The sequence below is a fragment of the Lissotriton helveticus genome, chromosome 6 (assembly GCF_964261635.1).
Source record: "Lissotriton helveticus chromosome 6, aLisHel1.1, whole genome shotgun sequence".
NCBI lineage: Eukaryota > Metazoa > Chordata > Amphibia > Caudata > Salamandridae > Lissotriton > Lissotriton helveticus.
The window spans coordinates 148,424,551-148,449,261 of NC_136067.1; the positions used below are offsets into that span (position 1 = coordinate 148,424,551).

Consider the following 24,711-nt stretch of genomic DNA (forward strand, 5'->3'; position numbering starts at 1 on the left):
AGCATCCCCAGTACACTTAGAGCGGTAATTGCAAACACAACAGTGATGGACAGAATGTGGATCAATGTCACACATTCACCCCAGTCAAAAGATCTGGGCCCAAATCCATCGTTTTTCCACTCCACACCACCCTGGGTTAGACAATAGCGATATGCAAATCAGCGCTGACCCTGTGCCCCATGGGAACAGTCCAGTCCGAACTACAAAAGCCATGTCCTTCCCAGAACGGAAACAAGCATCCGAGGTGTTTGCAATTACCGCTCTAAGTGTACTGGGGATGCTCAGACGTGAGTCCCAGGCACTCCACACCACTGGAGTCAAGCTAGCCGGGCTGATGAGAGGTGTTACCTCGAAACCGGGCCGGTCCTCGGATGCTTGTTTCCGTTCTGGGAAGGACATGGCTTTTGTAGTTCGGACTGGACTGTTCCCATGGGGCACAGGGTCAGCGCTGAATTGCATATCGCCATTGTCTAACCCAGGGTGGTGTGGAGTGGAAAAACGATGGATTTGGGCCCAGATCTTTTGACTGGGGTGAATGTGTGACATTGATCCACATTCTGTCCATCACTGTTGTGTTTGCAATAGATATGAATTCAGCAGCCCACATGCCTCGAACTGAATATGCTACTTACCAGTATGCATCTGTTCTTGGCATGTAGGGCTGCTGACATTCATATCGCCCACCCTCCTCCCCGGCGCCTGTAGCGACTGCAGAATTCAAACTTACTCTTAGCATGGTCATCCAATTACTGACATCTTAGATGTTAACATCATGGACGCAAATATCTCCCATTGGCTCAAGACGGCTAGCGACCTATTTGCACCCTTATCCTGCTTCCCTCGAACACGCCTCAGCAATTCCCATAAATGGTACAACTCTGCCCTGAAACAACAACATCTTGAGCTGCGCCAACTGGAGCGTAGATGGAGGCGTCATTATCTTAGCTCCTACAGGGAGGCGTACGTGTCTGCACGGAAAGCTTACAAAACAGCCATCATTACAATTAAGTCTGCCTTCATCTCCGAGAGAATTTTAACAGCCCCCAACAAATCCAAAGAGATCTTCAAGGTCCTTGGCGAATTAACATCGGAGGCCAGGACACTTCCGAATTTGCCTCCCTCTGCAGAGTCATGCAATGCTTTAAATTCCTTTTTTATCGATAAGATCGCCACAATTAAAAATTCTATCCCCCATTCCCTCCCTCTAGCCACAGCAGTATCCCCCCCCCCGTCAATACCTCCACCCTGTCCCGGTTTCCCACACTTGACCCGGATTCCCTTGCCAAACTGTCCACCCGTGTGAAATCTGGTTCCCCCAAGGATTGCTGTCCCCCTTCCGTGCTTCGCGACATCTGCCATAACCTTCCACAATGCATCCTTCCCTTACTTAATTTTTCCCTCAACTCTGGCATAGTCCCCAGTTCATTTAAGGAGGCCGTACTGGTGCCCTTGTTAAAGAAACCCGGCGCGGACCCAGCGGCCCTCGCTAACTATCGGCCCATCTCCCTCTTGCCCTTCCAGTCTAAAATCTTGGCGGCACATGTCACTACTTGCCTCTCGCAATTCATCGAGGAGTCCAATTTCCTGGCAATCAACCAGGCCGGTTTTAGACCAGCCCATTCTACTGAGGCTGTGATTCTTGCCGTGTTGGACAACCTCAGAAGCATCGCCGACAGAGGACTACCCCAGGCATTAGTCCTACTTGACTTATCGGCGGCATTCGACACGGTGGACCATAACATCTTACTCCACCGTGTCGAGTCCGCCGGAGTCTGTGGGCCTGCTTTGTCCTGGGTTAAATCTTTTTTAGAGGGGAGATCTCAGGCAGTCAGCTTGGGTCCCTTTAGGGCCACCAGTGTTTCGTCACCTTGCGGGGTCCCTCAGGGATCTTCCCTGTCCCCCCTTCTTTTTAATTTGTACCTTCAACCCCATCTCCATTCTTTAGGTAGGTGGGACGTCACCGTGTTTAATTACGCGGATGATCTGCAAATCATTTTTCCCCTTACCTCCCCTGACGCTGTCACCAACTTTCAGACGGCCATGACCCACATCCAGCACTGGATGAACAAAAATCAATTAAAGCTCAACCCGGGCAAGACTGAGCTTCTCCTTCCTGGGAGAAGTGCCCCTTACTGGGGCCCCCAGTACTGGCCCATCGAGCTTGGTACTCCTCCCTCTCCTGCTGGCTGCGTAAAGAGTCTCGGGGTCATTATTGACTCTGGGCTTACTCTCAAGGCCCAGGTGAGTGCAGTAACATCCTCCTGTATGTTCCAGCTATACAGGATACGGAAAGCTGCCCACCTCCTGTCTCCCGAAGCCTTGTTACAAGTCTTAATAGCCTTGGTGTTGTCCCGTCTGGACTTCTCTAATTCGATATATCACGGTCTTCCCAAATCCCAGCTGTCCAGACTACAGATCGTTCAGAACCAGGCTGCCAGACTTGCATTCAAAATCCCCAGATGGCAGTCGGCCCAACCTTTATTACACCAACTCCACTGGCTACCAGTCGGTGAAAGAATAGCTTTTAAGGTCCACTGCCTGGTCTTCAAGGCTCTTACTGGTCCCTCCCCTGCTTTCCTGAAGTCCTTGATTATTCCTTACTGTCCCTCTCGCACCCTGAGGTCCACCCACCTCCAGCTCCTAGTCGTTCCCCGTGTTAAACTTACCAGATCTGGTGGTCGCAGTTTCTCTCATCTGGCCCCTAAGTTGTGGAACTCTTTCCCACTTCCACTCAAGACTTCTTGCTCCCTTCTCTCTTTCAGGAAATCCTTAAAAACATTGCTTTTCTCCCTTTGCCACTAAATTCCTTCTGTCCAATCTCAGCATTCTATCAGCGCCAGGAAACTTATGGTGACAGTGCGCTTAATAAATGTCTCTTAACATTAACATCGCTCACACTGTTACACTCCATCTTCGCCACAATGGCTAAAAACAATCTGGGGATGGAGTCGATGCCCATGCGCACTGTAGTCCAGGGGAGTAGCCACCTATCTCGTGAAACTTCGAAGACTCTTCCAGGACAACAATGTGCAATCCTCCGGACCCAACACTAGGCGGCGATCTATGCTATAGATATGAATGTCAGCAGCCCTACATGCCAAGAACAGATGCATACTGGTAAGTAGCATATTCAATCCAAGGACCGGTTTCGGGCTTTCAGCCCTCAATAGCCTGGATAGCTTGATTCCAGTGGCATGGAGAGCACGGGACTCACGTCTGAGCATACCCGTCCCACTCTGGGTGACAAATGCAAAAATAACAGGTGATGGACAGAATGCAGAACAATGTCATACATTCACCCCAGTACAGAGATCTGGGCCCAAATCCATCGTTTTTTTGCTCACCATGCCATTCCAGTTTGAACCCAGCCATATGCAAATCAGTCTTGACCCTGTGCCCCATGGGAACAGTCCAGCCCGAACTGCCAAGCCTGGTCCTCCCTGGACTGGAAACAAGCATCCAAGGACCGGTTTCGGGCTTTCAGCCCTCATCAGCCTGGATAGCTTGATTCCAGTGGCATGGAGAGCACGGGACTCACGTCTGAGCATACCCGTCCCACTCGGGGTGACAAATGCAAAAATAACAGGTGATGGACAGAATGCAGAACAATGTCATACATTCACCCCAGTACAGAGATCTGGGCGTAAATCCATTGTTTTTTTGCTCACCGTCCATCACCACCCCCTTTTGTACCACTTTGTTCGCCATAAGTGTGGCAGGGTATGCTCAGACGTGAGTCCCTTGCTCACTTTGCCACTGGATTCAAGCAAGCCGGGCTGAAGACGGCTGAAATGCCAGAAACCGGTCCTTGGAAGCTTGTTTCCGGTCCAGGGAAGGTATGGTTTGGCAGTTCGGGCTGGACTGTTCCCATGAGGCACAGGGTCAGACTGATTTGCATATGGCCATGTCTGAACTGGGGTGGCAGAGTGGGCTAAAGAACGGTGATGGATTAAACCCAGATCTGTTGACTGGGTGTGAGTGTTTGATTGGTTCAGATGCTCCGTCCATCACCACCCCCTTTTGTACCACATTGAAGATTATTTTAGCATAACAAGTAACAGTAGGAATGGTGTTCACCAGTTGGCTGCTCTAAAAGAAATTAGTTTTATAGCTTTAATACCACCTTGTAAAGCTGAAATATAATTATTTTTCTAAAGGATGCCTCTAACGATCGATTCCTCATCTTTAGAATATCCCTAGACTGGATTCAACAGATTTAAGACATTGCTTTCACATACCATTGGTGGAGGTGTGCAGCTCTGCTCTGACTTTGTTGTGCCCCAGAAGTGACAAACTGAGCCATATATAAGCACCAACCCTGCACACTGGCGTATCTTCCTTTCTGCGCATTTGTACAGGTATCCGGACCTTACTTCCAACATTTTCCTAGTTAGATGAGTGGTACAGTGGAGAAGTGTGGCTCACTGGTTAGAGGAGGCAGACCTGGAAGCAGAGGTCAGCCCGGGACCAGGGTTCAATTCCCGGCTCGGCGGGGTCTTGAGTCCTAAAATGTCCATGGACTCGACAATTCTCGCTCCGGTGCCTACTCGATTCACGGGTTCACACTCTGCGACTCTGGGCAATAGCTTGCTTAATCTCCACAACGGCCCCTCGCGGCGGGATACCTGGCTTTCACCTTGCGGATACCCTGCCGGGGTTATCTCACAGGGGAATACCAGGACGGGTTCCCTAAGCAAGAGCTTAGAAACCGCTTGGTGATTTGCGCTAGATAAATTCCTGTACATTTACATTTACAAATGAATTATTTCCCCTGCTTAATCTACAGGATTTAAGCCTTGTAGGGACTGTCGCAAACCTGTGTCTGTGACCAATCCCCACGAGGTACGCCTCTGGTGTTTGGGTTTGATGCAAGACTCCAAGTCCTTTGAAGAGTGTGCCCTCATGAACCTGAAGATGATGCTGGAATGTGAACCAAAGCTCTAAGTCAACAAACACAGAAAAGTGTCTCGGAAGTAGCACTTAAAGTTGAGGGCTTGGACTCATTCCCACCACCGGTCATCCTCTAGGTCCAATACTTGCAGTAAGTAGAAATTAAAGAGAAAGTGCAAAAATCCCAAGCGGGATTCATCCCAATCCTGCCTCTTTCTCAACCCAAGAAATTGCAAGGGTATCAGGGTGCCTAAGGTTCGCTGTCAGAACCCCACTTAAGAGCAGATTTCACAGATTATCTAGATGTGCCCCAAGTTTTCCCATCCATCTAAGATCTAAAAACAGATTGCGGCCTTCAGGGACACTGTTTAAAATGTTTAGCTTCATCTGGTGGACCATTTCTACAATCCTACACTGAACAGTGAGGATGCCAGACTCCAAAGGCCGATACCAGGCAACTTTGTTTTTAACATATCACCCTACATCAGAGAGTTTGGTAGTTCAAGCTTCCACCAGTAGGGTGAACTCCAAATCTTTTTCCATGGCACATCCTGAAGAGACTCTGTCTGGAGCCTTTTGAAAAGCTGATGTTATCCTCGCCTAGCCTTCTGGCCATTCAATGCTGGCTGCTTGCCAAGGAGATATACCCATTCTTCATTCGCAGGGTTCGCGAGAGCTTGCAGGCAGTCTTAGAGGAATTTCTGCCCAGTTTTGCTCAAATAATCCCAGATGGCCAGGACGCTACAAAGTAATTCATCTGCTATGAAACAGGACTCTGACGTCTTGGGCAGAGCAGTTGGCACTTGCATGGTGCTTTGGAATCATGCTTGCATGCAATCCATGATCTTCTCTGGGGACATGCAAGCCTCTTCAAATGAAATGCTTCGATGTGTCTTGCTTGTTTAGCAAGAAGGCAGATTTGATATTGGAACGTTTTTAACTAAAGCTGTGCCGTGACAATTTCCATATGCTTTTCTATCTCTGCAAGAGAGTATCCTTGACAATTTTGCCACTTTTTATGGATTCTCCAAAGGGTTTGTGTACCACCCATTCCTATGCTGTTTTCCCTTGCAACAAGCACCCAAGTCCTTTCAAGGGCGGTGGTGAGTATCAAGCAGACAAGACCCATGATTTTAGGGACAATCTTCCAGTTCCTACCCTTTCGGCGTCCACTTTCAGGCAACTTTAGTTTGCCCTTAGTGGCAAACAACCACCATGTGAGCTGCAGGATCACATAGTACCTCCAAGCGTTGCAATCGTTCACATCCAATAGATGGGTCTTCCAATGAGGGTATGCACTGCTATTCGTTATAACCTTCTGCGCCTTCCACGTACAATACTGAGGAACACTATTCCATCTAGCTCCAAGACGTGTAGGCTCCATTTCCCAAAGGAGCCATAGAAAAGGTCCTGCCCCAGGAAATGGAGACTGACTTTTATGCCCTTTCTTTTCTCATGCCAAAGGATTGAAGCCTTTGCCCTATTTTAGCTCTCCACCCTCTGAATGCCTTCTTGCAAATTGACAAATTCAAGAACTCGCACTGGCACAGTGCATCCGGACAACTGAATGGTGGTTTTAGACCCTTCAGGATGCCTGCTTTGATGTACCCATACTGCAATCCCACAGATTCTACTTGCCCTTCAATTTGTGCCGGGAGCATTTTCTATTTGCTGTGCTCCACTTCAGCCTCACCAGTGCCCTTCTGGTGTTCACCAAAGTGATTGATGGCTGTGGTCGTGGGCACACCTTCAGAGGTTGGGGGATCCCTTACCGTGATGACTGCCTCTTGAAGCAACAGTCCGTCATAGACCCCCTCCAGACATCTGCAAACCTCTTGCCATCATTTAGGTTCATGAAGACCCACCTGCCTATGCCATTTGAGTAGTTCAGAGACTCCCTTTCATTGGAGTCACCCAGGATACAGACAAGATTAGGTGATTAGTCCAGCACTGAGTGCAGGATTTTATTTATTTTATTTATTTATGCAGAGTTTTATATAGCGCGAACAAGATCTTTACAGATAACAGAGCGCTTCACAGAAACAGGGGGTGACGATAGCATGAGGGTGACGCGACATAATATTGGGTGCAATATAAACTTCAGTAGCGTGATCGGATAGCAGTCATGTTCTAATAGAATGTCAATAAACAATCAGATAAGCGAAAATAAAAGACGATACTGAGTCTTACATACAACTACGATAAAAATCAGGAGAACTTATGCTATAAGTATCTGAAAGTTACAGGGAGCAAGGGGAAGGGGCCTCGATATACAGTAGGCTAACATGAATAGTCTAATAATAGATATTTAGTGAGTAGCATAAAAGGATCGACTGACCATCATTTAATTCTGGCAAACAAGAGGAGAAAACAAATCTAGATCATGCAAAATATGACATTATTTGACATTAGACCAACATGAAACTTGTAATACCCAAGCGGCACGAAAGTCACTGAGGAACAGACAATAAAGTTCAGGTGAACTTAGCCATGAGGATGGCTTTCACCTCTTTCTTAAAGAAGGCAGTGGAGGAGATGAGCCTGGTTTCGGGAGGGAGTGCGTTCCAGATCCTCGGCGCCATTCCTGAGAAGGAGCGTTTGTATGTTTTTTCCTTCCGGAATCTGCAAGGTTTCAAGAGGAAATGTTTTGAACTTCTATTGGACCTCGACCCTCCTGATATAGTTAGCTTTTGGGTGAGGTAGTTAGGTGCATTGTGGTGTACAGCCGCGTGTGTCATCAAATCAATTTTCAGTTGTATCCTGGCTTCAAAGGGCAGCCATTTCAGCAATTTCAAGTCAGGGGTTATATGAGAGTGTTTTCTTGAGCCCGTAATGAGTCTCGCGGCAGCGTTCAAGGAGGCTCTTAGGGGTGCAGTTGTTGCTAAAGGGAGACCACTGAGGGTCACAATTCCATAGTCAATGCGGGGGATGACTAGGGCTTGAACTGCATTTTGGAAGTCTTTGGCTGGAAGGAAGGGTTTCAACTTTCTCAATGTATTGATTTGGAAATTAGCTCCTTTCGTTGCTCTGCTAATGTGCTGTTGCATGTTGAGCTTTGCGTCAAGTGTGATACCTAAGGATTTCGCGGAGTCCACGATGGTGGGCCGGACATTGAGGGCTGTTAAGTGGTTGAGCCAGAGTTGGATGGTGGTAGATTTCGCAGGGGGTGCTATCAAAAGGAACTCCGTTTTCAGAGCATTTAGTTTGAGGTGGTTGTCGGCCAACCACGATTGGGTCTTTGTGAGAGTGTAGTTCAGGAGTTTGATATCATCCGGGGATTGTACCTTTAGGTAGAGTTGAGTGTCATCGGCATACATATGGAAGTGTACATTGGATGCTTGGAGCAAGGAGGCAAGTGGTTCCATGATGAGGTTGAACAGTGTGGGTGAAAGGGAGGATCCTTGTGGAACGCCTAAGTCGACTGGCACAGGCGAGGACAACACATTGTTGATCTTGAACTTCTGAGACCGGTTATGTAGGAAGGAAGTGAACCATTTGAGAACAGTCCCGGATAAACCCATTCTAGTGTTTAGCAGCTCAAGGAGGTTCTCATGTTTGACCGTGTCAAAAGCTGAGGAAAGGTCGAGGAGGATGAGGAGGCATGAATCATTGCGATCAAGGATTTGGTGGGCGTCATCAATTATGTGAGTCATGGCCGTTTCCGTGCTGTTTCGCTCGGAAGCCTGATTGATGGGGGTTGAGGAGATCGAACTCGTCAATGTGTTTTGTTAGTTGAAGCTGTACACATTTTTCCAGCAGTTTGGCCAACGTGGGGATGTTTGTGATGGGACGGTAATTGTTTAGGTCAGACGGGTCAGCTGTGGGTTTCTTGAGTATGGGCGTGACTTGCCCCACCTTGAGTGAGTCAGGGATGAGACCTTGTTGAAGGGAGCTGTTAATGATTTTAGTCCAGAGTGGGAGGAGCATGGTGGTGAAGTCTTTTACCGCGTTAGCAGGCAGGGGGTCTGTGAGGTGATAAGAGGGCTTCAGGGTACCGAGCAGTTTGAGTATTGCATCTTCTGAGTAGATGTCAAAGGAAGCCCACGATGCGCTGTTTTTTGGCTGAGCGTTAGACATTCTGATGTGCACAGGGTGTTGGCTTACATCAATGAGGAGATCATTTCTTATGTTGTCGGTCTTTAGCTTGAAGGTGGAAAAGTCTTCACTGTGTGGGATATCGCTTGTTGGGTTGTTTGGTTGTAAGGGTTGCGGCTTTGTTTGACTTTTGACTAGTTCGAACAATTTTCTTGGTCGGTTTTTCGCTTGGTCAAGCTGGAGGCGAAAGAAGTCAGATTTCGCACGCTTAATTTTCCTAAAGTAGGCATTTCTCTTGTTCTTAAGCTTTTTGCGATGTAGTGATGAGGGATCAGATCTCCAAGTGCGCTCTGCCGATCGCATAGCTCGCCTGTCTTCGTTGAGTCTGCCGTCATACCAGGGGTTCGAACTCTTGGTGGAGACTCTCTTTAGTTGCAGTGGGGCGGCTTCGTTGATTATAGAGGTCATGGAGTCGAGGTAGAGGTCTGTCAAAGTTTGAACATCAGAGACGCCAGCAGGGGGAAGGAGGAGCCTGTAAGTGTGGGGCGGTAGGGAGTTAGGGTTGAGATTCTTCATGTCCCTTGTCCAGATCTTGCATTTGGTGGGTTGAGCCAGGGAGGGTTTGATTTTTTCATTGATAAAGAAGGTGATGATGTGGTGATCTGACCAATCACAGGGTTGGATTGACCCCAGTTGGGTAGAGTCCTCTTTGGCGATGATAAGATCGAGTATCGAACCTTTGTCATGTGTTGGGTTGTTGCATATTTGGGTGAGATCAAGCGCATTAAGGAAAGATTTAAGACTATTCACCACTGTGTCTTTCTGATCGTTCCAGTGGAGATTAAAGTCACCCAGGTAGAATTGAGTGATCTGCCGACCGGCGTTGGAAGTAATAGTGTCCATGAGTTGTTGAGAGAAGATGAGGTTATCCCCCGGCGGGTGATAGATGAGGTGTAGAGCACATACTGGTTTGCCCTCACTGGAGATGTCGAGGCAGAAGAGTTCACAGGAGGTGAGGGAGGGGGAGGTGACTTTGTTGACGGATAGATTGCTCCTGAAAATGCATGCTATTCCCCCGCCCGTCTTGACGGTCCTGTCGAGTCTGATGATGTGGTAATTGGGAGGAACTAGTATATCCATAATGGGCGTGGAGGCTTCAGTTAGCCAGGTTTCCGTCAATATGGCTAGGTCAAGATCCATTGATGTGACGAGATCTGCAATGTCGGAGGAGTGTCTCTGGGCCGATCTGCAGTTGAGAAGGATGCATTTGAGTCTGGGGGTGAGAAGGGAGGTCGTGTGTTCTAGCGAAAGGGGGACTCTTCTGAGGTTGTTTGGGACAGAGCTTCTGATGTTTAGTGTTGGGTGCCTAAGGGGATTTGAGAGAATAGTAGGTATGGGGAGGTGGGTGGGGGTTATGTGTTTTACCGGTCCTGGGCCAAAAGAGCGGAGGCGGGTGCGTAAGTCGTGGTCCGACAGGGAGTTAAGGGCACGCCGGGGACGGTGGGTGTTGTTGCGGACGGGGATAGAGGGCCAGTGTAGAGAGCGTTGAGTACGAGGGACTGTGGGGAGAGTGCGTCGTTTGTTGGATACGGTGGTGGTCGTTGTGGGTCTATGTTGTCTGGGAGGTGTGTGAAGAAACTCTTTGATGGTGCGGAGCTCGTCTTTGAGTTGTAGGAGGGTGGATAGAATCAGGTCGAGAGGTGTCTTGGTGTTAATGTTCGTGATGTGGGCCATGTGCGAGGCGTTGAGAGGGGAGTTAGTGGGCGAATTAGGGGCGGGGAGGTGGGGTATGCTAGCACTAGTGGAGGCCTCTGCTGTTAAAGAGGGTGGGGTGGTATTCGGTGGGTGCGATGAATTGTAGGTGAGGGGTGTGGGTGAAGTAGGGGGAGGGTTGGAAGTAGTGGTGGGGGCGTCGGTGGGGGGTGGTGCCGGTGAGTTGAGGGATGAATGAAGGTCGAAGATAATAGGGGTGGTAAGAAGGAAGCGGGGGCTGAGTAATGGGGGGAGAGGTGGGGGGGTGTTATTGTAAGTGAGGAGGCACGTTCTGGGGTGCTAGTTGGTAGTGTGGGGGAGTGAGGGGTGAGAATAGGGGGGGGTTGAGAGGGAAGATCTGCCACGGGGGGGGGGGGAGATATACTCCGGGTGATGTTGAGGTGGGTGAGGGGAGAGGGGGGGTAACGTCAGGTGTGATCCTAACTATAACACTGGGGGGATGGGAGGGGTGTATGTCATTCCGAAGTTGCAGTGGGCAAGGCGGGTTATTTTGAATATTGGTGTTAGGGGGAGTTGTGTAGCTTGATGTGTGCGGAATGGCGGTCCGCCGTCTGGCGATGTGTTCTAAGAAGGTAGGGAATAGGTTGTCTAGTCGGTCAAGGTTCCTATCGTTGGCTTGGAGTAGAATGGTCCCATTGTTGTAGATGGTGATTGTGGCTCTGCCTGGGAAGACTAGGGATGGTATGATAGAAAGAGTTAGACCATGAGCGGTTTTATTGGTGGTGTGAATAGTGAGAGTGGAGAGGAACGCTATCCTCTATTGTGCTCTCCGTGTAGTGTAAAAGATGATATCGTTGTTTGTGTCTCCGTTGGTCGACGAGAAGTAGGTGTCCACACACGGTAATTCGGGGTGTGCCTTTAGAAAATTATGTTTGTAGCGTTTGGCGTTTTTTTTGGTGAGCTCAGGTGGGTATATGATTTTGTAGGTGTGCTCGCCCAAGCGTTCCATGGCTGAAGAAGCGTGGGTAGAAGAGGTGGGGGAGCTTGTGTGGTTGCGGGGCATTAAGTCCAAGTGGTATAGTGTGGGCAGTAGGTATGGGAGACTAGTCTAAGATGGCCCCTCCAGTGGTGAACTATTCAAAGATGGCCACCAAGGAAGCGTAAAGGGAGCCAGAAGTAGTCCTTTCTCTATTGTTGATGTGCCTTAGAGAGATAGTTTCCCTTTCCGGGGCAGGTCGAATTAGTCCATTCTCTGTGTTAGGAGGGGAGGGGAGAGATTAGATTTCAAGCTGTTCAGGAGGCGAAGGAGGGAGCTTTATCTCTGTTATGGTGACCTGTGACCACGTTGGTATGCAGCTTCACGGTCATTCGGTGGGCAGTGGAGGCGATTTATGGCTCCGGTATATGGCCCCCGCCATTTTAGGTAAAGGAGAGTGAGATAAGAGGATCGCCTTGCCGCGTGAATAGCTTGTAAGCAGACCCCAGTTTTGTATCTTTTAGGGCAGAGAGTGTAGCGCCTGCATGCTCAAGATCTAGGTTAAATAATGTGAAAGTAAATACCTTCAGGCTGGTCGGTCTGCAATGAGGCTGTCCAAATCAGACTCACTATGACCAAATTGTATTAAAGCAAATCCATTATTCCAGTTGGTTGTTTAATTAAAGCGATGAAAACTCCAATGAAGGGTGGTTGTTTGTCTTTTTCATTTCTGGGACTTGATAACAAGATGGCCGCCTGGTAGGAGCACTACACCGGAGCTCCCAGTGCTGGGGATACCTGTAAGAACTATCCCAGACAACAGGCATCGCCATCGGGAGAAAACGAGTAACTGGATTGAAGAGTAACTGGTTTAACAAAAAGTAACTGGATTGTGAACTGGAATGGATTTCTCACGTACCTGAACTGTTGGTAAGCGCCGCTGACTGGACACCTTTAATCTTCACCGGAGCTGTGGCGGAGCCCTGGACAGTGGGACACCAACAATCTTCAACCGGAGCTGTGGCGGAGCCCTGGACAGTGGGTGAGAGCCTGCCGAGGATGCGGGCGTAACTGCACGACGTGACCGCCTTGAATTTTCGACTGCCGGCTGGGACTGCAGCTGCCATCGTGCAGCCCAGGGTGTAGGGAGAAACGCTGACTTCCTCTGCCCGAGCACACCGCGGGGCGGGCGCCTCAAGACCACCATCTGAAGGTTCTGGGAGTTTGGTTGTGCAGCAATGAAGTCATGATGAGGCGCTGCCTGCTGGTTTGACGAGGATATTTAGGCTATGATTCTGATGTTTCAGCCACTGTTCTGGTCCTTAGTGTGAGTAGCTCGGAGGCTTCTGGACTTGCATCCAGCTCATTGACTATGCCAGGTGGCATATGCGGGCTCTGTAGTAGAAACTCTAGGCGCAAGGGCCCAGCACCAGGGGAACCTATTGGATTTCATCCAGGTTTCGGAGAAGTCTGCAAAAACCTGCAGGGGTGGTTCAGCTGCAATTGGTCCGGCAGCCTTGATTGTAATAATAAAATACCCACAGTCATCATTATAGGTCATACGTTCAACACTTTCTAGAATGGTTACAAATAGAACCAAAACAGTTTAAAACAAATAAATTAACCATGTGCTCATCATGCCCCGTGAATGTCACCCTTCATAACATTTGTGCGACACTTGGGAGGGGGTGGAGGGATGGGGGAATGATGGAACACAAATTCTCAACAGAAACAACTGTTGGTTTTGGCCCGTTTAATGTTCACCTTGGTATTTTTTGAGTATATAAGGATCAAGAAAGTAGAGTGGTCTATGCCCAAACCTACTGTCTACTCAAAGGCTTTCGACAAAGTGAGCCGGCAAAGGCTGTGGCTCAAGCTTTTAAAGTAGATTGCTACCTTCTGCATTTTAGCAACTAATTGGATACCAATGCATGGCTACAGGTGAAGCTATCTACCAAACAATACCCTGATTTCTAAATTCCCTACCGAGAACTGCCCCAAACAAGGCTGTATTTTTGCCCTCTTATTATTTTCCTTGTACATCGCTGATTTAACAGTCACTGGAGTCCGATCGGGGTAATTCCTCCCAAGCTGGAATACCCCAAAAAACATATTTGGCCTGCACCGATGACTTGATGATCCTGTGTCAAACTCCAAAAGGCCTACAACATCAGTTAAACTATTTGCACAAGTAGAACTTGGAGAGCAGTGACAATCTGTTTGAAAGAAAAGTCATGACCTTTGGGAACAAAACAACATTTGTGGGGCGGTTCCTAGGAGATATTACAATCAAATAGTGAAACAATATGATTATCTTGGAGTGATATTTGACAGCAAGATATAAGTTGAACCATCTAGCCATTCGAAAGCTTAAGTCTGCGATGATCACCAAATCGGTGCTAAGATTTGCAAATCAGTTCGCCAGGGAAGCAATCAAGCCATCATTGAATGCTTAAGGAACAATTCGGTTTATTAATGAGGATCCATAAGGCAGTTAAAACAGCTTGTTGCCTACAACCATTGGCCGTCAGCTTATGTCATGAATGTGAAAAATAAACATCTATTTGCCTACAACCCGGAGGCCGGCAGTGATATAAGGACCATTTTAATATAATTTGCAGATCGCTAAAATTAAACTGCTACCACCCCCCCTGCCCCCTAAGCATCCGCACCAGGCGCATGCCTGCGTTAAACTCAGGGTAGCGAATGATCACTCACTTACCCTGATGGGGTTTCGGAGCCTGCAGTGAGGGATACTAGTGACTCCGCACCTTGTGATGGTAATGTATGCAAAATCTGCAGGTATTTGGGGCATGTGACCTCCCGGAATTCCACAGAGAGAATACGGATAAAGGAGCCCCATAGTTTCGCGTATGCAGCTCCTCTATTCTGTAACAAAGGGGACATTTGCTCCATTGCTAGCGATAACCATAGTTCGTGAAGCTACGAGGTGTAGTCTGAGAGAATTTTGGTAACCCAGAGAGCTAGAATCAATTCAATTCAAATAAACTTTATTCGACAATTAAGTCATAAAAGTGAAACATAAAATCACATTTTCCAATGATTTAAAAATATCATTAAAAAGATTATACAATAAATATATTTAAAAAGAATTAAACACCAAAAGACTATTGCTGAATATCACATAGCTAAAAACACATCCTTAAAATGTATAAAACTCATCAGTTGTGTGGGTCAGATGCTATATTGCAAGGCTCATGTCCCTGCTACATCCCGGCGTATACAATGCAAATAAACAGTTTAGATGGTATTCTCAATCTAATTTGATAGAGCTCTTGCCCGGATTATCCATGTCCATTTTAAAAATGTTGCCACTGCTATGGCAATTGGGGGATTGGGGTCTGTACACAAGATTCGTAGCGCCTCCTCATGTCTGCGGATACCTATTAATTCACATATTGGTTTAATCCACATCTTTCTAGGGGCCACATAAAGGGGACAGAAAAAAAGGAGATGACTTATCGTCTCTTGTTCTTCTCTGCACCTAGGGCATTTATCATGATTATTTTCGCCTACCCAATTAGCTGTGAATGACCTTGTTGGAAGGGAGCTAGAATCACTTGTCACACAGCGTGTAGCGCCAGGGCCTTCTTCTGACCCTGAAGCGAGCGCAGTAGGAAAGTCTGGGAATTCGGGATCCCTAGAAAGATGTACGCAGGGGTGCGTGAGAAGTGGCGAATGCTTAGCTTGGGCAGTGCCATAGCAGATTAACAAGAGAGCCTGTTTGCCCGCACTCCCTACGGCATTTCTGAGTGCTCCTTGTCCCATCTGTGGATTTGTGCAGGCTTAAGGTACCAGTAAGAGGCTAATTTGTAAGTTGTCTCTGTTCCCATTACGCTGTGTGATGTGCTCTATAAGAAATGTTGGCGCACTCCTACGAGAGCGAGTGCTCCAGTTCCTCCTCCCAACGCAGCTGGCCCTTAGTTTTGTGCCCATTGCTCCCTTTTGACAGAATAGCATAGAATTCAGAAATGAGGCAATAGTTGCCTCCCTTGCGGACCAGCCTTTTTTCGAACACAGCAAGGGGCGGGATGCAGTTGTCTTGTACTCCGGAGATGTCACCCAGTGCCTCAGTTGCCAATAATGAAATGCATCTGCTCTGGAGAGCGAATAGTCCCGTTGGAGTTGTTCAAAAGGAATGATCCCATCAGGGTCAAAAAAAGAACCCACCCACTTCCATCCTTGCTTTCGCCATCGGCTAAACACCTAGCCGCACCCCGGGGGGGTGGGGGAGGGGTCAGGGTTGTCCACAATCTGAAACATCAGGGAAGGAACTATGTACGGCCCCGTCTAAGGGCAACGCTTTCCCACACTTTGGTCGTCAGGGCTTTTATTGGGGAAGAGTACAACCCCCAATCACTGAGTTTGCGTGGGAGCCACGCTTACCGCCAGATATATGCACACCTGTGTCTGGCCCATATAGGACCAATGCGTTTCGGAAAGGGAGGGTGATTCCACTCCACCAAATAACAGGGTTGTGCCGCTTGAAAGTATCGATGTATCAGGGTGAGCCCTGGACCGCTTTCGCCTTTGGGCTGTGCCAATTGATTAACTGGGAGATGTGGTGTCCCCTCCCAAGACGAATTTATTGATGGCAAGTTGTAGTGAGCACAGTACTGTGGGAGATGGGGACAGCGGCAGTGTTTGAAAGCTATAAAGTATATGCAGAAGGACCGTCATCTTAACAGCCACAATACTTTCCAACCAGGCCAGTCTCAAGCGACTCCAGGAGGCTTGTGATTTATTAGTCTTGACGAGGCGTGCCCTGTAGTTTGCCACCAGAGCTTCTGTATAGTGGAACTGAGCAGTATGCCCAGGAACGGCAGAGAATTCGACGCCCATTTCAGGGGAAACTGGGCTCGTAACGTCCCATCGTAGGGGGGACAGGAACGAACTGATTCAACGTCTGAGATTTAGTGAGATTACCTTTAACCCTGAGACCTCTCCGAATATTCGCACTTCGTGCAGTAGGGCTTGCAAAGATGGCTTTGGATTCGCAAGAGAAAGATTAACATCATAAGCGTATAAGCTGATAGTATGAGTATCGGCTCCAAACCTGATGCCCACGATCTGTGGATTGTCCCGAATACGCTACGCCATTGGCTCCATGTAGAGTTCAAAGAGAAGTGGGGAGAGCGGGCAGCCCTAACTGGTGGCCCGAGTTATAGGGAACGTAGCCAAAGATGTTCCATTTACCCGGACGGAGGCTCTAGGGGCGCTATAGATACAGCCTATCTACCTGATAAATGTTTCCCTGAACTCAGTTGCATAGCGTTTCAAAAAGGTAGGCCCTTTAGACGTGATCTAACACCTTTTCAGCGTCAATAGATAGGAATATCGTCTCTTTGCGGGACCTCTGGGTGATATCCATGAGATGCAGGAGCCTCTTGGTATTGTCTCGCACACCCGGTTTCCGAATTAAGCCAGCCTGTTCAGGATCGACTAGGCCAGGCATGAGTGGGTTCTGGCGGGTAGCCAGGATTCCGGTGAAAAGCTTTGCGTCCATATTAAGGAAAGAACTGGGTCTGCTGACAGTATAGCAGGGGACTGCACCAGCCCATTGCGCAGCCGCCATCAGGAGTCACTAGGGCCAAAAGTCGGCGACTTGCTGTGTCTGCGTGCTCAGGGCATCGTCCGAAGATGTGTACATCACCAACTCTAGTCTTAGGCTACGGGATGTGAGAAAGTGGTCAATACGCCTGAATTATTTATGTGCTGCCGAATAAAAGGTGTGGTCCCTTGTTACAGGATGCAAATGTCACAATGGCCCCCTTTTATGCGGAGCGCCAACAGGAGCGATCGAGGGCGGGATTCATGACCTAGTTAAAGTCCAGCCGCCCCTCTCCTTCAAGCACTGCTCAGTCCGGGGTTGCAAGCACCGCTGCTAGGGCATTAAGAATAAAAGGTTCCAGTCCATTTGAGGGCATAAATATTTGACAGGGTAAAGGAAACGGAGCCCCACTGTATCCTCACTGCCAAGAGGATACATCTATTGTAGAAATGTTGCCATTAAACTTCCGGGCCAATAGAATAGCTACCCCATTCTTTTTTGAGGGGCCTGAATACCATAGCTGACGGGAAACTAACAGGAGCGCATGCAGGCAGTGTCTTTGGGAAGCAGGTGAGTCTCTTGTTGTAAGCATACATACCTCCTGTAACCAATCCCACCCCCGATTGCTGTAAAAGTGACAGAATTGCTGAACGCTTCACTGGGTGATTGAGGCTCGAACATTTAGGCCTTTCAGGTCCATAAGCTGGCTCATGTGATGGGCTGTTTTTGGCGCAGCGAATATGGGTGAAGTAAAAATAAGAGCTGTCTAAACCGCGGGGCAGACATACGCGTCTCTGTTGCAGTGATGTTTACGAAATGGGTGTGGAGGAGTGAAAAGAAGGAAAAAAAATCCCTGTACTCCAGGATTAACAACTCATGAGAACAATTTTTGAAACAATGACATCAGTCCATCAAAATAGGGGATCCGGAGTGGGACGTCAACCTGTTGGGATTCACAAGTGTCGCTAACTCCTCCACTTCGGGAACCATCTCTCAGAAGCAGCGTTTGCAGAAGATCAGCTCTTCGACTCCGCCGTCCGGAGCCTCCCTGCCAGGTCCATCGTAACAGTTTAGTTGGGATCCTGCGACCCCACTAAGCGAGATAGCGTGGTGAGCACCGCCTGCCATTCCTTAGCCATTGTAGCTTTCTGATTTGTGTCTCACAGAGGGTTTCCCAGCTTTACGCCAGTGGTGTTGCTTGCGTCGAGTACCCTCTGGGAAATCAGTCCACATCTCTCCTGTCATCGCCTCCTGAAGGCCCAGGATCTCTAGTGCCTCCTTTAAGGATCTCAGCTTACCCTCATGGCGGAAGATGATGCGAAAGGGGTGCTCCAGGAGTAGTCTATCCCTTTCTCCCTGAGATGGTGTGATAGGGCGGTATTCCCTATGCATGTGGATAACCTCGAAACTGAACTGGGTGGGGTCTCCCTCGCCCGGCAGATAAGTGATACTTTGATTTGAAAATCATGCACACATTCTAAGATGTCCGTTTGGGGCCCATTCCCCCCTCTGGGCTGCCCAACGTGGTGGATGCGGTTGATTTGGATATTTGTTCCGTCATCGTGCTCCAGGATGTCACACAACAATACTAGGACATAACCCCACAAATCCTCTCCCTCCACGTGTGCTGATATTATTCTGATTCATACGCTATTTCGCTGAGACCAATTTTCTAAGTCTTCTGTTTGTAGCTCTATATGTTGCTCCTGAAGCCAGAGAGTCTCCTGTTGCATCAGCTCTATCTCTTCTTCCCTTCCGGATTTGCGATCCTCCAGTACAGTGACCTGGTCTCCTACGTTCTCCAGGTCCCTTCGTACCTCTTTCAAATCTGCAGAGAGCTGTATCTGCATTGCTTGTAGGTCCTCTTGGAGGAAGGAAAAAATCCGAAGCCATGAATGTCTTCATGGCTGGGCCATCAGTGTCCCCTGCCCCCTCCTGTTGCCCTGTGTCACTTGGAGGGGGTCTAGATGGTGTGTCCCCACGGTCGACTGTTTCATGGGCATGCCTTTCAGAGACCGATCCTTCTTGGAACGCACAGCAGTCATGACTCTGGTCCTCTTGTTCATCCCAGGAGGGAGCAGGACATCGCTGCATCATCCCGTCAGTCACACTCCGCCACTGACCAGCATCCCCAGTGGGGCCGCCCTCTGATAGGCTGGCTATTTGCCTGCCCAACTTTGACAGTTCTCCGAGGCCTTACACCTCGTCTTTGGGCTGCCTGACTCTGCCAGCGAGCGCGTGTCCTGGACCTTCGGTGTCTGCTGCTCCGGCCCCGGTAGACTCCCACTTATCCAGGCTTGGGGAAGGTCGATCTCACTCTCAGCACCCAACTCCGATCCCGACAATTGCACCAAACTTGTGTCAGAGGCCGATACCTCTCCCTTTCACAATCAGATCTAAACGTGGTGTGACCTTGTCACTCCTGGGATGGGGTGGCCATCTGGAGAGGTGGAGATCAGGTGTCTGGTCTCCGGCGGAGTCCGTGCTCCCATATCAACCTGCTGGAGCTCTGGGCAATCTGACTGGCACTGAAGGCATTACTTCCCTCTCTCAAAGGGAAAGTGGTGCAGGTGTTCGGACAACATCACCGCCATGTGGTACTGCAACACTAAGGGTGGGTTGGGGTGGGGTTGTAGACTCTGTCAGGAAGCTCTTCGACTCTGGACATGGCTGAAACATCAGGGCATGACTCTGGTGGTTCAACACCTGGCGGGTTCTCTGAATGCCAGGGCAGACAAACTCAGCCGTCAGTGCTTGGTCGATCACGAATGGCGCCTTCATTCGGAGGTGGTGCAAGGTCTCCTTCAGCGGTGGAAAGAGCCCTGGTTAGAACTGTTTACCACCGAATAAAACAAGCAATGTCAGCAGTATGGCACGTTTTGGGGAGTTTTCAAGGAGGCACTCGATCGGCGACACCTTTTGCGTGTGGAACTGTGGCCTCTTGTACACCTTTTCGCCTGTTCCACTTCTGCCCGAGTGCTCAAGAAGATCAAGCGCGACCGGGCCCAAGTTAATTCTTGTGGCTCCGGACTGGGCACGATTAGTCTGGTACCCCAAGCTCCTGTGTACGGCCATCAATCCTCCTATCAGACTTCCCCTGCGGGAGGATCTTCTGTTGCAGCAGCAGGGGACGGTTCTTCACCCGAACCGGTCCAGCCTCCACCTCATTGCGCTGAGATTGAGCAGCGACAGTTGACAGTTTTCGACCTTCCGTCCGAAGTCTGTAATGTCATGTTGGCAGCCAGGCATCCCTCCACTAAATCGGTATATGCCTGTAGATGGAACAAGTTTGTGGCATGGTGCACAGCAAAGGCTGTGGATCCCCTTTCTGACCCTCTTTCAGAGGTCCTCTTGCTCATACTTTCTTTGGCCTAGCAGAGCTCTGCTCTGGGCACTTTTAAAGCCTATCTTTCTGCTTTTCTATGGCTGCCAGATCAGCCATTCTTATTAAAGTCCCCTATTGCAAATAGATTCTTTAAGGGCCTTACTCATCTCTTTCCTCCCTCTCCTTTCATAATGCCCCAGTGGGACTTGAACCTGTTTTTTACCATACCTTATGTGTGCTCCCTTCGAGCCTCTTCATAACTGTCCTCTTAGGCTCCTTACTCTGAAAACTGCCTTCCTTGTGGCCATCGCCTCTGCTCACAGGGTGAGTGGGCTGCAAGCATTGTCTTCCAAGCCCCACCCCCCTGCTTCTTCTCTGTGCATCCGGACAAAGTGGTGCTTAGAACAAGGCCTTCTTTCCTTCCTAATGTGGTTACACCCTTTCATGTAGGACAATCGATCACTTTACCCACCTTTATCCCACCTCCGCAACTTTCCAAGGAGGAGGAGAGACTACACTGTCGAGACCCGGAACGTGCGCTATCGTTCTGCCTTGACTGCGCCAAAGTTTTGCGGTGGATGATCAACTCTTCATTGGATATGTAGGTGCCAAGAAAGGCAGTTCTGTTCAAAAACGTACCAGCTCTAGATGGGTTGTCCTTTGCATAAAGGTCTGCTACGCTTTAGCGAAGAAGGATCCTCCATTGGGGCTGCGTGCACATTCCACTCGGGCTACAGCAGCAACCACTGCCTTGGCATGTGGAGTCCCATTCCTTGATATCTGCCAGGCAGCAACGTAGGCATCTTTGCACACGTTCACCAGACATTACTGCCTGGACAGCCAAGTCCGGAGGGACGGCTATTTTGCCCGTTCGGTCCTCCAGGACTTTTTATTCTGAACTTGGTTTGCAGACCCTCCTCCGGGGATTGTATTGCTCGGATATCTATATGGTATTGCTCGGATATCTATTCTAAGGTAAGGAATCTACAACTGTCTCTTTCATATGAACAAGTTATTTACCTTCGGTAAGAGACATAGGTTAGTTGTAGATTCCTTATCGCCCCATCCTTCCTTCCCACTCTGCGAACTGATTTCTAGGGATAGAGACTCCCTTACAGGGCCCTAGTTGTGGTGCACTGGTGCCCCACAACAAGGGCCAGAAGGGCAGAGCCATGAAAGACAGTGACCACTGACTGTCTTTCATGGCTCTGCGCTTCTGGCGTGTAAAGTCCTGCCAGAACTGACATCAGCGCACCTGGGCGGTGTCTAGGTAGGCACCACAACGTCATCTTGGCAATGCCGAAAACCAACATGGAGTCGACCGATGCCACCTATTGATGTGCAGGGGTACTGCTAAGAAAAATCTCCGGGGGCCAGTCTGTTGCCTCGTTGAAATTCTAAAGTAAGGAATCTACAACTAACCTATGTCTCTCACAGATACATCGTTACCAAAGGTAAGTAATTTGTTCATTGATACCTACTTTATGCAGAGTCAAGAATATCTAGCATCAATTTTGCCTGGCTATGTTAAAAAGAAAATGTTAAGGTTCAGATTGTTTTATATCCCGATTCATTTATTCGAAGGAAATGGAACCCAGCTTTTAAAGATAAAACCGTTTGTCGTGGTTGTGGGCATGCAACCAAAGCCTTTTTGCACATCATATGCGTTTGCCCTAAACTGTTGCCTTTAAGAAAAAAGCATTTATGCCCCATATTCAACAAGGCAAAATTAAGATCAACTGTGGAAGCTGTTGGGTACAGTTTCAGCGTTAAGGAAGACAGTGCATTAATAATGTGAACACATTTTTTAGATCATGCTTATAAAGCCTTATTTGCACGATTTATCACACATTTCTATATCCTCATGTGCCTCTTTTGTATCTGGATTAAACTAACTTGTTTTTATACAGCCTGTCTTAATCTATATGCCTGTATGTTCTGAGTTCACATGTAAAGAAGCTGGTCTCTCTTATGCCATGATTTTATAACACTATTATTTTAGAAGTCTTTTATCCCTGTTCGGATACTTGTACTGATTGTGATGTTTATACCTTTTATTGTTGGATTAATACAATAAACTTATATTACTACAGCTCTGGTAACTGGAGTATCCATTAGAAAGAGCATTACTGAGAGTCAATAATTTATTCTTGCTGGTTTTTCCTAACTTAACTGGTTAAGAATTTGTTTTAGGCGTAACGTAATGCGTTGGGTATGAACAGAGGTAAAGCACCTGCTTAAGGTATTTTAGTGTATCCCATTTGAATATTCGTTCAGTGTGATCTATCCTTGGTTGCTAAAACAGTAAAATTATTGTTTCTAATTTAAATAGTGTGGTTTATGCTGGTTTTCCAGATATTTTTAATGTGTTAGTGTGCAATTTTCTGTTGTTTAATCTAAGGGTTGTCCCCGGATCTGCAGTCCATGGAACAGATTCGTAGAATTATGAGACCAACAGATGTGCCTGACACAGGTGAGTCATGGAGAGAGAGCCCTTCCTCTCAAACGGCAGCTGGATGTATATTCATTCTGCTTTGAGTTGTTGTAAATGTGACAATCAAGTCTTAAACTGTCTTATTTGCTCGCTTGGAATATCATGGCAAGTCGAGTAACTCGTAAGGGTCTGGCGAGATGGGTTAAGCAGCTACATGGAAACTTTTACTTATAACACATTTTACTAGTTTACTTTGGATTCCTTCACTGAGAATCAGTGCCAAATGCTAATTCATGACACTGAAGATCAGACGCACATAATTATCCTTTTTTTTTGCTGTGTTTTTTTTTAAAAGCTGTACGTGACTCAAAATTGATTACATTACTTGGCTTTAAAGCTAGTAAATTGTCTGCTCGACCTAAGACAGATGATTACATTATTTTAAAGAAATGCTAAGCAGCAGTGCCTGCGTAGGTAATATACCTAGTTCAAGTAGAAAAGTACTTGACTGTGGTTTTCAGTTCCGTTCTCTGACTTGATTCCTCACCTTTTGATTCCTTACTTTTTTATTATTCCTCCAGGCACCGTATCAGTAAAAATATTAAGCTGTATGCTTGCACTCTGGCATTGCTTTGCTGATGGGTGGGACAATATACTGGCTCATCAATGCTCGCTAAAGTCAGTTTTTTTCTTACCGCTTCAAAAGATGTGAATCTGGAGCTAAACCTCTTCATTTTCGAGAAGGCATCAGTCAATTTTCCAAGAACTGTTGGTGTGCTAGGAAAATAACACCTCCCAAATGTACAGGGAATAAACCTTGTGGGGAATGTCACAAACCAATGTCTTACAGTTTGCCTGGGTTTCGGACTACGACTCCAAGGCCACCTTGGATAAAAGTGAAACTTTGTCATGAAACAACGCAAGACTCCACACCATGATCTGTTGAAGGGGAGGTCCCGCTCACGAAGCCATTCCCAAAACAGGATGTTATTTAGGTCTAAGTCTTCAGGTAAGTTTAAGAAAAACGAAAATTCCAAGCGGGACTCTACCCCCTTCCTTCCACTCTCTATCTCCTGAGAGGGCTCAAGGGTGGTAATGTGCCTTCTGAACACGTTCCACACACTTTCCTAGGAGCAGATTCAGGAGCAAGCCCTGTGGCAGCTTGAATTCCCAGGGCTTGAGGCGATTCCACAACAAACCCTGGAGTTTCAAGGCATTGTTGCATATTTTCGACATTACACCAGCTACCTCTGTTGCGGCTATGAGCCCCAAAAAGCGGAGGGGCCTCTCAAACTGGGCTTCCGCTAGCCAGTTCTCCTACCAGACCACTGTTAGGAGGATATCCAGGATGTTGGTGGCCTGGACAGTTCTCCAGACTAGTCTGGTTTCACCTCTGGTCCCTGCCACAGAGGAAAGTGCCTTATTTGCTGTAGTGATGCCAAGGGCAGCAGAGGTGCTTGACCTCCAGCTCACTACTCAGGATGTCAAGACCAATGCATTGAATGCAGTTCTGCAGCCTGGCCAGACTAGCTGAGAACCCTGTCTGCCCCGTCTCACTTTTAGTGAAGCAGACACCCTGGACTAAGGCGTGTTTGGGGCCCCCAGTTAAGCATCTGGTCGTCAGATGTCTGTGTCCAGCACCTGGAGTTAGCACCCTGCTTCTTAGTGCCTTGTAGTACAGGCATCAGCCGCTAAGATGAACCTGTATTTGTTCCCTACCTCTCCGCCTGACAAGGAATCAAAAAGAATTGAAACTTTTGGCAAGC

General features: G+C 48.1%; 1 protein-coding gene across 1 annotated transcript in view; it reads left to right on the forward strand.

Annotated features, from left to right (window-relative positions):
* The window catches only part of PPP1CB (protein phosphatase 1 catalytic subunit beta), a 297,580-nt gene that overhangs the window by 178,888 nt on the left and 93,981 nt on the right, over positions 1–24,711 (forward strand). The window contains exon 5 of the mRNA XM_078647507.1: positions 22,913–22,984. Within this exon, the coding sequence (XP_078503633.1) occupies positions 22,913–22,984 (72 nt within the window). The remainder of the gene's footprint in view (positions 1–22,912; positions 22,985–24,711) is intronic.